The 14,988-nt window shown below is 39.6% G+C and overlaps 1 protein-coding gene across 11 annotated transcripts in view; it reads left to right on the forward strand.

Moving 5' to 3' along the window:
* Positions 1 to 14,988, forward strand: part of ptprfa (protein tyrosine phosphatase receptor type Fa) — a 255,269-nt gene that overhangs the window by 146,449 nt on the left and 93,832 nt on the right. For 6 of the 11 annotated variants that reach the window (XM_089133723.1, XM_089133732.1, XM_089133724.1 and 3 more), the window contains exons 5-6: positions 5,424 to 5,612; positions 14,281 to 14,391. In XM_089133723.1, the coding sequence (XP_088989849.1) occupies positions 5,424 to 5,612; positions 14,281 to 14,391 (300 nt within the window). Of the gene's footprint in view, positions 1 to 5,423; positions 5,613 to 10,714; positions 10,733 to 14,280; positions 14,392 to 14,988 lie in introns of all 11 variants that reach the window. The other 5 variants (XM_089133721.1, XM_089133725.1, XM_089133722.1 and 2 more) reach the window with 1 other exon arrangement.

Genomic DNA, 14,988 nt, shown 5'->3' on the forward strand with positions numbered 1-14,988 from the left:
AGAGGCCAGGGCGGAGCAGGACGAGGCAGAGGCCAGGGCGGAGCAGGACGAGACCAGGGCGGAGCAGGAAGAGGCGAAGGCCAGGGCGGAGCAGGACGAGACCAGGGCGGAGCAGGACGAGACCAGGGCGGAGCAGGACGAGGCAGAGGCCAGAGCGGAGCAGGACGAGGCGAAGGCCAGGGCGGAGCAGGACGAGGCGAAGGCCAGGACGGAGCAGGACGAGGCAGAGGCCAGAGCGGAGCAGGACGAGGCGAAGGCCAGGGCGGAGCAGGACGAGGCGAAGGCCAGGACGGAGCAGGACGAGGCAGAGGCCAGAGCGGAGCAGGACGAGGCGAAGGCCAGGGCGGAGCAGGACGAGGCGAAGGCCAGGGCGGAGCAGGACGAGGCGAGGTCCATGTCTGCATCGCCTCCATGGCCCTCACAGGGTACCTACTGCCCCCCCCCAAAAAATACTTGGGGAAATTCACGGGAGGAGCCTCTGGGTGGTGAACGGATACAGGAAAGGCCTCCCGGAGCTTGAAGGGTGCAGGCAGAGCGAGGCGCAGAGGCGGGGCTGGCAGGGCGAGGCGCAGAGGCGGGGCCGGCAGGGCGAGGAGTCTGGGCACGCTCACCGGGGCCTGGCGAACCAAACGAGTCCTCCTTCTCCTCCTCCTGCGGCGGCGCGTCACAGGGAGATGAAGAGGAGATGCCGCGCTCACTTGAAGAGGAGATGCAGCGCTCGCTTGAAGAGGAGATGCAGCGCTCGCTTGAAGAGGAGATGCAGCGCTCGCTTGAAGAGGAGATGCAGCGCTCGCTTGAAGAGGAGATGCAGCGCTCGCTTGAAGAGGAGATTCAGCGCTCGCTTGAAGAGGAGATTCAGCGCTCACTTGAAGAGGAGATTCAGCGCTCACTTGAAGAGGAGACTCAGCGCTCACTTGAAGAGGAGACTCAGCGCTCACTTGAAGAGGAGACTCAGCGCTCACTTGAAGAGGAGACTCAGCGCTCACTTGAAGAGGAGACTCACTCACTTGAACTGAAGATTCGGCACTCACTTGAACTGAAGACTCAGCCCTCACTTGAACTGGAGATTTATCCACTTGAACAGGAGATTCATCCACTTGAACAGGATCACTCACTTGAACTGAAGATTCACTCACTTGAACCGGAGACTCATCCACTTGAACTGGAGATTCATCCACTTGAACAGGAGATTCCCTCGCGGGGCTCACGTGAATCGCGAGTTCGGCTGGGCTGACGTGAAGCGCGGGCTCGGCTGGGCTGACGTGAGTCGCGGGCTCGGCTGGGCTGACGTGAAGCGCGGGCTCGGCTGGGCTGACGTGAGTCGCGGGCTCGTCAATGCGCACGTGAAGCGCGGGCTCGTCGTGACTGACGTGAACCAGCGGTGAAGACGACGAGGGCTTTGCGGGTAAAGTACACTCGGCAGGTGTCGAGTAGAATAAGCGCGCAGTAGTGAAGAGGTCCTGCAAGGAACAAGCCCGAGCGACATACCCGTCAAGAGTCCAGTTGGCAAGGTCCCGCGGCATCCATCGAGCGATCTCATAATCCAGCCCATTCAGAAACAGGCCCATGAGCTGGATATCATCTAGCGCTCCCACACTGCTAATGGACAGGAACTCCTTCGCGTACCTTTGGACAGACCGGCCCTCTTGCAAGACTGACGACAGGTATTCTGTCATAGCCCGGTTGCTGACGACTGCTGGACCCATATTGAGGGTTGGTTGTTCTGTGACGCTGTGCGGAGAAACAGAGCTGAGGCTGGGTCCAAACGCAGTGTAGCTTTATTAAACAAACTTAAAACAAGACACTAGAAGCAAGAAACTTGAGAGCACCAACGCAACACACATAAATTCAACAACCAACAAAGACAGGGCAGAAACACAGGGCTTAAATCAGGTGAACTAAACAAGATGATAAAACACAGGTGCATGAAATAAACCATAATCAGTCCAGGGTAAAACATGAAAGAAAACAATAACCTAGGAAGGAGTGCCCCCCAAAGGCTCAAGCGGGCACTCCAGCCGCAGATCGTCACACATACTGTATATAGATTTATATATAATTTCTATTATATATAAATATAAATATTTTTATATAAATAATATTTTTTCTTAAATATACATGCATTTGTGTGCGCATCCAAAATAAAAGTCTGTGTTTACATAATATATTTGTGTGTGCTGTGTATAATTATTTTGTATATATAAATACATATGTATGCATGTATATATTTAAGAATTAGTTATGCTTAAATTCTGTATATATATATATATATATATATATATATAAATACAAAATCTATATTATATAAATATAAATATTTTATATATGAATAACACATTTTCTTACATTTATACATGCATGTGTGTGTATTTATATATACAAAATAATTATATACAGCACACACAAATATATTATGTAAACACAGACTTTTATTTTGGATGCGATTAATCACGATTAATCGTTTGACAGCCCTACAAAATACTGATAACATTTTAATTTCTGCAGTGAAAGCTGAGCGATAAAATGACATGCTTTGCTGCCAGTTGAAAGAGTTGCACTTTTTATACTAAATGTTCAGATTTTAAAATATTCTAGATCTATTTTAGTTGATGCAATGAAGAGAATTAAGTGAAAAAGTTTTCAGATCCTCTTCAGTTCATATCGTATATATGCAATGGTAAAGTGAATCAAACTACGAGCAGTTCCCAAGATTGAGCTAAATCGAGTTCACATTAAATCACGTTTTTTAATAATCACACTATACCATATCACAGTTTTGATGTTATCTATATCAATTGTGCAGCCCATATGTGTTTACAAAGCTCAACAGAGAACACTTGGAACATTTAGTCCTGTATGTTTCCTGTCTGCACCTGCTGTTCTTAAAGAGTAACTAAACACTTAACCAACTTTTTTAAGTTAATGATCTGTAAGAATGGATCTTTATTAATAGCAGTCATTGATTCGAGTAACTTTTTTGGCATTTGTTTATAAAGTGTTTTATTTCTACAATATATGGTGTAAAAACGTCATAGTGCTGCCCTCTTCAGGTTGAACGGTGGCTACTGCAGTTGAATTTTCCTATTGGATGTTTGCGGTAGTACGTGACGCAGTGGTTGTTGGTGACGTAGGCAAGTTCCATACAAAGAGATGCGTCTCAGGTGCACGCCCCCCTCCGCTGGGCTCTGCCCACTTTTCCAGCATTTTTCAAATATTGCCAGTGGCTGTGTCAGGCTCTGACCAGGGGTTTAGTTACCCTTTAATGATGTTAATTTGCATCAAGTTGTTTTATCCTCCTCCATTATCTGAGAGTGTGGTGACCGCTTGATGCTGTTTGGTTTATCTCTGGTTGTGCTCATCCACTTCTCATTTCCCATTTCAAACATGCAGAAACACTCACGGCACATTATATGAACTTCTGTGCTGTTCCCTTTTCTTACCACTCAACCACATATCAGAGAAACTCTCTGTCTCATGGACCCTGTTTACGTGGTAGTGACATCCATCTAAAGTACTGTAATTGAAATCACAAGTGAAGTGCTAAATGTGGAGTACTGAAAACACATTTTGTTCGGATCACTCAAGCCGCATTTGCCGTTTTTACTGTATTTATGATCAAATAAATGCAGCCCTGGTGAAGATAAGAGACTTCTTTCAGACTCCAAACTCACCCTTATTTCAATCCAATCCAAACCAGAGTGTCTTACTTTCTTCTGTGGAACACAAAGATATTTCAAATATATATAATCTTTCGGATTCAATGGAAGAAAAAAGTCACCAAGTTTTGGAATGACATGAGGGTGATTTTATCGAACAATATAGTGACATAAATGCTATGACTAACAACATATTTAATGATGTATGTAGTCACACACAGTCAGAGACCCTCCACTTGATCAAATGTATTTGAAATCCATAATAATACCAGATGTAAACGAGGCCAGAACGAGAACGCGAGCTTTCCTTGACCCCATTTTCACAGATTTACAAACGTTTTTTGCAATTTGCACACAAATAGTATTGCTTTAGAAACTTGTTTTCAAAAACAAGTACTTACAATCCTACCTCAAAATTTGCATTCTCAGACCACCAAAACACCTTTATCGTGTAAATGAACAGCCAGAACGCATTAAAAGTTTTCTGTTTTCAGTTAAAAATTGTTCAATTAGCGGCCCTAATGATTTTTACATTGAAAATGAATCAATTCAAAACTTCCTTCACTTTTGAAAAAACTTTTGCTGATAATTTACTCACCCTCATGTCATCCAAGATGTCCATGTCTTTCTTTCTTCAGTCGAAAAGAAATTTTTTGCAGAAAACAGGATTTTCGCCATATAATGGACTTCACGGTTCAAGGTCAAAATGAGAGTTTCAGTGCAAACTGTTCAAAGCGCTTTAAACAACACCAGACGATGAATAAGGGTCTTATTAAGCGAAACGATCACTCATTTAATAAATAAATAACAAAGTTTAAGCTTTATAAGCATAAATGCTCGCCTTGCTCTGTTCTGCGATCCGCGTTCGTGACTCTCCTGTTGAATCTTTTTCAGAGTCAATTTGTTCGTTTCGTTCGTTGAATGAACTAAATGACTCTGAAAAAGATTCATTCATTTTGATGAACGAGTTCGAACAGGAGAGTCACGAACGCTCATCACAGAACAGAGCAAGGCGAGCATTTGAGCTTATAAAACTTAAACTTTGTTATTTATTTATTAAATGAGCGATCGTTAGACACTTATTCATCGTCTGGAATCGTTGAAACCCTTTGAACAGTTTGCAGTTTGCACTGAAAGTGTCTTTTGGACCTTGAACCGTTTGGTTCCCATTGAAGTCCATTATATGGAGAAAAATCCTGGAATGCTTAATTTCTTTTCAACTGAAGAAAGCATTCATTTCCTATTATCACCGTAAAGCTGCATTTAAACAATCTGTAGTGTAAAAAGCACAATATAAATCAAGATGACTTGAATGACTTAAATCAAGAGGCATGTGAAAATAACGTAATTGTACCATTTAATTTTTTTGTTGTATTGGTGCCTAGTTTAGCAATGCCAGCATTAGAGTTCCTGCGGGTCAGGCAGAGCCAGGCGTTCAGTGAGGTGTCACTACTATATCCGGAGGGAAATCACCCCCTCACCCTCATATATCCATGACCAGAAACACCACGGGTGGATTAGTCACGCCTCGGCCCGCTCGTATTTACATTAGCGTTGGATTTCACACCATGATCTCTACTCCACCTCTGTCTTACAGTCACGCATTTCAGCTGCTTCACACCGATCGCCTTGGGTGGTCCTGCGTACAAACATTTGCAAGAGCTGAGCTTTAGAAAAACGAGCCGTGCCACTTTTCCGAGCGAAAAAGCACAGCTTATCGTGCAATTTAGTCACGCCTCTATTTTTGTCATATTGTGTGTTTTCCAGAGGACCAGATCCCTCACGGCTTCCCGACCATTGACATGGGTCCACAGCTGAAGGTGGTGGAGCGAACGCGCACTGCAACCATGCTTTGTGCCGCCAGCGGGAACCCCGACCCAGAGATCTCCTGGTTCAAAGACTTCCTACCTGTCGACATCAACAGCAGCAATGGACGAATCAAGCAACTCCGCTCAGGTAAAAGGAACCCTGTGAACACACAAAAGCCGACAAAGCTTGAAGAATTAACTCTAATGAGTGCACTCGCTTTTTGCAAAGATGATGATTGCATACATTGATGCCGGCGTTCCCTGCAGAGCATGAATAATTTTTTTCGAACCTCCTCTTTTTTAACCTCGACAATATAGAGCACAACAAGATATTTCCCCATTCATTTTCTCCATAGGGATTTCAGAAATTTCTTCAATAAAGAGTTCTAAGCCTTGAACCAAACCAGCTCCCAGATAAATCACAATGCAACACTTAAAAAAAGTCAACGCTTCAAGACTGTGCACTTATTTCATGAGGGATCAATAGAATTGAATCAGAAACACAATACAAAATTATTGCCTGTACACTGCTGATCAAAAGTTTAGGGTCTGTCTTTTTTCTTTTTTAAAGTTTCTTGAGCAGCATGTTAGTATGATTTCTTAAGGATCATGTGACACTAAAGACTGGAGTAATGATGCTGTAAATTCACTTCTGCATCATAGTAATAAATTACATTTTAAAATACAATCAAATAGAAAACAGTATTTTAACCTTCGAATGATCTTCGTTTCCTGTTTACACTTCGGGGTCTATACAACCCGAACTATTGATTGAGTAATTGTACAAAAAATATACATTTTTAATCATACAAATAATATATATATTTTTTTTACTCCTCATCTATTCATTAATGCTGTGTTTTTGGAGATATAAAGTACTTTTGTATCCATATATCACACAATTCCTCAACTACACCATTAGCAAATGAAATATAATTTATTTATGATACATTGCATTTATGCTCTAGTACTAGGCCTTCGTTTCTGTGTAAAATTTTTCAGATTTATGCCAGATTTTTTATTTATTTATTTATTTTTGGACACATGAAGAAAATATATTTTGTTGTTTTTTTTCGCATTTCCCATTCATTTCAATGTGGGGTCATATTGACCCCGAAGACCAGAAGTGTAAACATGTTTGTTTTTTTTACATACCTTCAGAACAACCGATTCAAGCCCAGTTTTTTGTGTGTGTATAGATAGATAATGTATGAAAAGTCACAAAATCTTATTCCAATGAGATGAAGGGAACCTTTTTTTTTATAATATTAAGTAAAAGTCGAATGGGATCGTATTGACCCCATGACCCGATTAAGGGTTTTTAAGGGTTAAATTGTAATCATTTTTCAAAAATGTTACTGATTTGACTGATTTTTGTCTAATAAGTGCAGCCTCTTTCAATACCTGACCCTAAACTTGTGAATGCTTGTGTAGGTAAGGATTAATAAATATATATATAATAAAAGCATAAGATTTCAAAATGTTCAAGGTAGTGTAACTCTTTGGCAATTAAACACTTAACAACCTCAAAATTCATACAGTAGGTCTGTCTGGAAAGGTTTACATTTGCTAAATCCCTTTGGAGGGAATGAATGAGATTTTTAATTGTGAACTCCTACTATTGTGCTTTATAGCAGCTAAGGCAGTGCATCTGGATGACAAGCGACATTTCAGATGAAATGAGCCTCCGGTTTCATTTCATGTCTTAAAGTAAACGGAAACAAACAGGAAGACAGACTTGCTCACAGTTATTATTCACATAACCCTCCGGTTAGGACACACAAACATGATTAGCATGACAGCACAGTGATTTGTTTTGATTAGAATCGTCGGCCCCTGTCAACAATCATTTCCTGCGTCAATCGTCAAACAGATCCGTATTTGTCACATTATTCCCATTCGGACAATCCATCTCGCAGCTACCAGATAATCACGTAATTTATTTGTTTGGATACAGTCCATTATTTGATCCTGAGATTAGCTTTGCTCTCCAGCCATTAGTGTGAAGGCTTTTTTCATATTAACGAATGCTAATGAAACAATTTTTCAGTTCGTGACCTTTACAGAATGGCTAGGAACAAATAGGAGAAGCACTCATAATTCAATACCTAGCTCTTCAAACGGAAACCTAATCTCAGTGGAACACGTCATTGTGTACGAGTAATTACCACCAACCCTGCCAAAGCAGGTGATTCTCTCCTGGACATCAATCAACAATCTGTTTACAGCGCAGAATCTGATAAAGAGAGATGGGAAAGAGAGGGTGACTCTCAATGCAAACACTCACAGGTACTGTAGACTCAAGCCTCTTACACATGTGAGCCGAAGGACATTCAGATATTAGTGTAGTTAAACATTAAGACGCGTGTACACGGTGTGAATTCGGAAGGTCCTGCGTCCGCGCACACTTTACGAGCAAATTTATCCGATTGCTTACTACTGTATAACAACAGTATCAAACCAGGACAAGTCAGCGGTTGTTGTGGTTGTCTTTATTTTGACGTGTGCTTGCAACAATCAAGATGTGCATTTGTTGTAAATTCAGCTGTATTCGCTTCTTATTAATTAAATCCAGGCAATTGGTTGATGAAAATTTTACAAAAATTAAGATACAATTTATACAAAACGAAATTCACTTTCTACAAAACAAGACTTAATAAAGGTCAAATAGCCATGTCTCCTGATATATTGCATAATCTATACTTTTCATAATCAACATAGTTACGTGAGAAGAAAAACATTATAATATGAAACTAAATGCACTTATTATGGCTATAACACATGTACAGACTCGGATACAAATTGCTGTACATTCATTTAATTCAGAATTTTGCTGAGTTGAAAGGCATTTGTTTGAGCATAGTAAAACATATCTGCAGTATTTATCAAGTTCACTGATAACTGTGCATGCATTTATTAATCATTATGATACTAAAATCATAATAAAGTGGTAGGCTTCCTTTTCAGTAGTCCAAATTTGCTGTGGCGTTGCCATTTTCGTCTTTCTGCTGTGACATGCTTCAGCTCCTGATTGGTCAAATTCAGATAGATCGTCAAATCGGCCGATTCAACCGAACACATCTCACGAACTCATGCCGACAGCTCCCGAACTTTTTAGACATGTTTAAAAATTATCGTGAGGTCGAGAGGTTCTCGGCTCGTGTCTTCCTAACACGAGCCGCAATGTGATTTCTCCCGAGAGAAAAAAATCTTCTGCGAGCTTGTACAACTGCAAAAAATCGCACCGTGTACGCCCGCCTTTAGTCATAGTTGGGTGAAATTGTCTAGCGGTGAACGAAAACAACAACAATATCATATTTGCATCCCCATTTTTTCCTGTAGCTAAATAAAAATCCATGCATTAGCATTTCTATGACTTTAAACGATGTTTCTACTACACCGATCCGTTTTTTCAGTGTAGTTTTCTGTAGTCTAATCCCAAGGTAATAAAAAATAATGAAAAAATAAAAATCGACATCACAGTCGATTGTGTCAAAATAGTCCATTGTTCAAGAAAAATTTCATTCCAGCGTCATTTCTGCCACAGACACAAATGATGCTTCAAATTTAGCATCTTCTCAAATTTTGATCAATTACTTTTATTAGCAGTCGAAACATTTTTACCTGGCAGAAGATGAGAATCCCTTAGCGATTTGTTCACTAAGCTCTCAGGCAGAGGTGATTTATGATGATTGGTGTGCAGATCTTTATGAACAGAGATGTGTCAGGCGGATTATTGATTTCACCTCTGGAAGATAATGGATGTCCAGCTTAGCTGCTGTTTAAAGTCTTAAATACAGCCAAGATTGATAGCGACTGTCTCTCGACTGCCGGCGAATAGAGAACTCTTACTTCCAACTGCTCTTTAAGGGGAAACATTAACACACACACACTTAAGTTTTCTCCCTCTAGCCATAGTGAAGAAATAGTAAAGTCCTACTATTCTTCATTATGCTCTCCTCTTCTACACTGCAGACTCTGCCCAAAGTCCTTCATCCTCTCAGCAGGATTTCAGGACATCCTGGGCTTTCCGAGGGTCCCAGTGTACGCCAGGCTCTCTGTAAACTGCTGATGGCTTTGGACCACAATCCACACAGTTTACAGGGGCTTCCTCGTGTCTCTGACCCCCCTCCCGAACTGTTTTCACACGGTGGAGTTGGTTGACTTATGATCCCGATTGACAAGAATCTGCATCATAGCCAACAGACAATGCTTTTTTCAAAGTTAAAGTCACTTTCTCAAAACAATAAGACTCAAGGTTCGGTCGATGCAATGAGATTGAACTCTTTGCACTTAAAAAAAAAAAAGAAAGCTTTTCTTCTGTGTTGCATCAGACAACTGCATTTATTTAGCACAGCTGCTGTCAGATCCAAAGGCCAAAGTTGTGCTGGAGGTAGAATGTGCATCACGGCAAAAAGAGCCGAAGACCCTTGCGCAGAGAGAGTTGAAATTATTACTAGCCCAGCCGTCACAAAATGAGTCATTTAAAGGCCAAAACACACTAGTACATGAACTCAGAGATTTTAGCTTCACACATGGTGCTTGAAAATATGTCAAAATGACTTCATATGGGGCGCTATTGCAGATATTAGTGTGAACTCTTCTTCTATGGACAGTTTAGTTTAAACAAATTTAACTTTCACTATGTGTAGAAGAAATGGTTCTATTTGGAACCAGAAATGGTTCCATCCCCCGCTTCATATATGGAACTCCAAAATGGTTCTATTTAGAACCATTTTTTTTTTTTTGGTAAATGGTTCTATTGACCAAGTATGGAACCCTAGGGTTCTATATAGAACCCAGAGGAACCCTTTTTTTAAAAGTGTATAGAAACTTTAAGGGGTTCCAAATACGTAGCGCTGATAGAACCTTTTAAGGTTCTAAATAGAACCTTTTCTTCTAAGAGTGTAGTCATCTACCTGAATAATAACATCAGACATTTAGCACAGTAACTCCCTTGAGTCCTGGAGGAGTAATTCAAGAACGTGTGCAACAGTACAGGGCTCTTTGGTGTGCTTGCATAGAGTATGTTTCTGGCCTAAATGCAAATGTAAACTACGTAATGTGACTGAACACACACTGAGAACAGAAGAGCCAGACATCTTCTGGGAAGATTGCACATGCCACTTTTTTAAATAAGAAATTCTTCTGTTCATCTTTCTCTCCTCTTCTCTCTCTAGCTCTTGTCCTCTCTCTCTCTCTCACTAACAGTTCTCTTTAATCTTATTTGCATTCATATTACCTCACCAGGTGGTACACCAATCAGAGGTAAGAATGCTGAAAACAGAAAATATCCAAATGCGTCATCATTCGATTTCGTTTTCACCTCAAAGTGTCCCCCCTCCATCACCCTGTCCTCATTCTGGAGTCTTCCTCCTCCTCGTCTTCCTCCGGCCTCGTCTCTGTGCATGAACCTCTGCTCGTCTGTCTCACTAATGAACGTCTGATTCAGCCTCATTGAAAAGACAGCTATACCAAACCACCAGAAAACATGCAGTTGTTTTCTCTACAAAGATCTTCACCTGTCAAGAGCATATTCGACATATTTCACCACCAAATCTGTGGAAGATGTCGCATTTTGCATAAATGAAATCTGTTTGAGCTACAAATAGAATTTTGTATTGTGACATACATTATTTTAATGTCATTTTCATCTGAACTGAACTTTATTCAGAGATAAAGGCCTGTTCTGATGACTGGCAGTCTGTCTGATCAATAACTCAGCAGAGCTGCGGTGCGGGTTGAGAAATTGTGAGATACCTTGACAACATCTCAATCCCCGCAGCACAAAAACGTAATGTCATTATGACAGTTTGTATTAACCAAGTGCCTCTCATCTCCAGGCTTTTAGCAGGAGAGTCCAGGATGTCCAAACTGAGTGATAGGAAAGCTCCCCGCTGACATGACAGAACTGATGTAGAAAAAAAGAAGAAAGAAAAAGAAATTTGACTGTAACTCTGAGCCGAACTCTTCAGAGGGAATGTCAGGGCGAGAAAGTGAGATTAGACTGAGAGAGGGCAGAATGACATCTTTCAACATCAGTCGGATCTAGCTTTTCAAATGTAATAAGTGATAGAAAAGCCTTCTTCCCTGACGACAAGAGAAAGAGACAGTAGCTCTGTTCCAAACGCTGTTGAGCTGCATTTGTAAGTAGGCATAATGTAAAGGCCATTGAAAACTGCTATCAAAATATACCTCATTTTGATCACATACTGCAAAGTACCAGTTTGGAAATCAAAAATATGATGTGGTTTTAGTCCAAAAAAAAGACAGTTTAGGGTCCAATTCTCACTATTAACTAGTTGCTAATTCGCATGCATATTACTAGGTTTATCAGTGCTTATAAAGCATGTATTAAAGCCTTATTCTGCATGATCATATTCTACATCCCATAATCCACCCAATACCTAAACTTAACAACTACACTGTAAAAAAAAAAAAAAAAAGTAACCTGGTTGCCTTAAAATTTTAAGTTCATTGAAATGGAAAAATTTAGTTAATACAATGAAGGAGAGTAATTTAATCACTAGAAACTCAAAATATTATGTTATCTGAACATAAATTATCTAAGTTGATTTGACAAAAGAAAAAAGGTTGTGATAACAAATCATGAAAACAGTTTTTTACAGTGTACCTTATTAACTATTAATGAGCAGAAATTACGAGTTTGAGGCAAAAGTCGTAGTTAATTGTGAGAATTTAAACAAATTTAAAGTGTGACCAAAAAAGCATAAAAATATTTTCATGATTTGTAATCACATTTTTTCCTTTTGTCAAATCAGCTTAGATCATTTATGTAGTTCAGATAACATAATATTTTGAATTTCTGGTGATTAAATTAATCTCCTTAATTGTATTAACTCATTTTTTTTTTCCATTTCAATGAACTTAAAATTTTAAGGCAACCAGGTAACTTATTTTTTAAGTTAAACCAACAAAAAAAATTTACAGTGTAGAAACTAAATTAACAGCAAAGGACATGCATTAAGTGTGTCACTGATGCTTTATCCGTGTGTTTTGTTATTCTTCTGCTGCTACAGACAATTATAGAAAATGCGGTTTTACAGCTGGTGGCATTTACATATATGCTTTTATCCAAAGCGACATATGTTGTATTCAAGCTATGCATTTTATCAGTTCATTCATTCCATGGGAATCAAACCCATGACCTGGTGTTGTTAGCGCCATGCTTTACTGTTTGAGCTATAGTCAGGAATGTGTTGATGTTATTTTAGTATAATGATATACTACACTCTAAAATGCTGGGTTGTTTTAACCCAATTTTGGGTAAAATATGGACAAACCCAGCCATTGGGTTCCATTTTTAAATTATATTTTTTAACCCAATGGCTAGGTTTGTCCATATTTTACCCAAAATTGGGTTAAAAGAACCCAGCATTTTTAGAGTGTATTATAGTTTTTGTTAATATTTTCTGTTTTCATGTTGATTTTTGTAAAAACAACAAAAAATCTAATTTGTATTAGTTTTTTTATATGTCTATATCGATTAAGTTTCTGGTAAATAGACATTAAGCCGTTCACACCAAGAACGATAACTATAAACATAACTATATATTATCGTCCTCATCAGCAGACGATTCTGTTTATTCTGAGCGCACGCTGCCACTTTAAATGTTTGAGCTCTTTAAAGTCTGGTGTTTTCTGATTGGCTGACTGGCATAATGAAAAAAAAAACATTCAGAAAGTGATTCCAACAATATAATTTCTATGTGCCTTTAATATCACACTCTAAAAAAATGCTGGGTTGTTTTAACCCAACTTTGGGTCAAATATGGACAAACCCAGCAGATGGGTTACATTTTTACATTACATTTTTAACCCAACATTTGGGTATGTCCATTAAAACAACCCAGCATTTTTTAGAGTGTATAGTTGTGTTATAGACTGCTATTCCTTTACATTTAAAATGATTGTGAACTATATCATCATAGTTATAGTTATTGTCTTTGGTGTGACAGCGAGGCGGCTCAGTGGGGTTTGGAACAGATCTAACGTGTGTGTGTTTGTGTGCTGTAAGTGTTTTAAAGGGTCATTCGTTTGTATAATGAACTCTTGGAGCGAGGTTAATGCTCAGTATCGTAATGAGGTCTCATACACTCACAGTCTTTGGATTATGTTTCTATTGTTAATGCACACGTTTAAACCCATCCCATAATGCATTTCAGGACTACTTCTGAAATACACTGACGACATTTTTTAGTTTTCTCGGTGTGCCTCCATCCTCCACAGATTGCATGATGTATGTCACATCACGCAAACAAACAGCACCGCCATACTAAAAAACCTAATGAGCGAATTATTTTGTCAGAACAAAATGTCAATGAAATGTTTGTGTGTTAGTAAGATGAACCGAATGCTGAAGCCAGGTAAGTGGCTGTATGAGAACTGTAACTGTACAAAAGTTGTTTGGATGCACTAAGGATGTACATTGACAGTATCAATTATGTCTTAATAGATCAATTCTCTAAAAGCACGGCTTTGTCTCGGCTAGCAGAGTTTATGTACAGTGACGGTTATTGTTGGCGTAGTCGGCAGGTCTTTTTACTTGCCACAATGAATAAATAACTCAGTTTGCTTTAGATTTATTGAATTATGGAGTGAAAGATGTTGCTCTTTCAGTATTTAGAGAGACAAGAAAGGTCATATGCCAGCCGAGAGCTAGTCAATGAAGTGTGTAGAAAAAATGTTCTTCACCTCGGGCCACCCTCGTTTAAAGTGATGGAAGATTCGTTTGTTTGTGAGTGTGTGAAAGAGCATTTGTGTCTGGTTTGTGATTGCTTATGTTGTGTTTGCAGGGGCGCTGCAGATCGAGAACAGCGAGGAGTCGGACCAGGGCAAGTATGAGTGTGTGGCGGTGAACAGCGCAGGAACACGCTACTCCGCTCCTGCCAACCTCTACGTCAGAGGTAAGATCTTCAACCAAAGCCCAAACCCCATCCCGTTTCATCTCCGCACAGGCTTGACCACGGCCAGAACAGGACCTGTCGCTCAGAAACTCACTTTCTCTTTAATCACCCATTTGTCTTAATAGAAACATGGTTCTGCAGCCGAGAACTTCTCCATTGTTCTCCCGTTTTTAATAATCAAGAATTTTTTCCACACAGTTTTTCACTTATTTGCTTTATTTGATTGATTCTCGATATTAATGCAAAGGTTACAGGATTTGCCTTGATAATATATGTATGTTAATCAGTGGATAGTTGAATCTTGAATCTATTCATTGAAACTCCTTTACTGCAACATTTTCTATTTTATTTGTTTATTGGTTTGGTAACACTTTACTTGAAGGGGTGTGCATTAGACTAGCATGACACCTTTTGACATTTTTATGACATTTATGACATTTTTAATGCAAATATGACATTGTTTTTGTTATGACACCTTGACATAAACCAATACATCATCACCTGTCAGTGTCTTTGTCATGACAACTTGACATTACAGATTAATTATCAAACTTAAGAAACCACCTAGCTTTATTGGTTAACATTACATTAAACTGT

Source organism: Pimephales promelas, chromosome 8 (genome assembly GCF_988280905.1).
Source record: "Pimephales promelas chromosome 8, fPimPro1.hap1.1, whole genome shotgun sequence".
Lineage (NCBI taxonomy): Eukaryota > Metazoa > Chordata > Actinopteri > Cypriniformes > Leuciscidae > Pimephales > Pimephales promelas.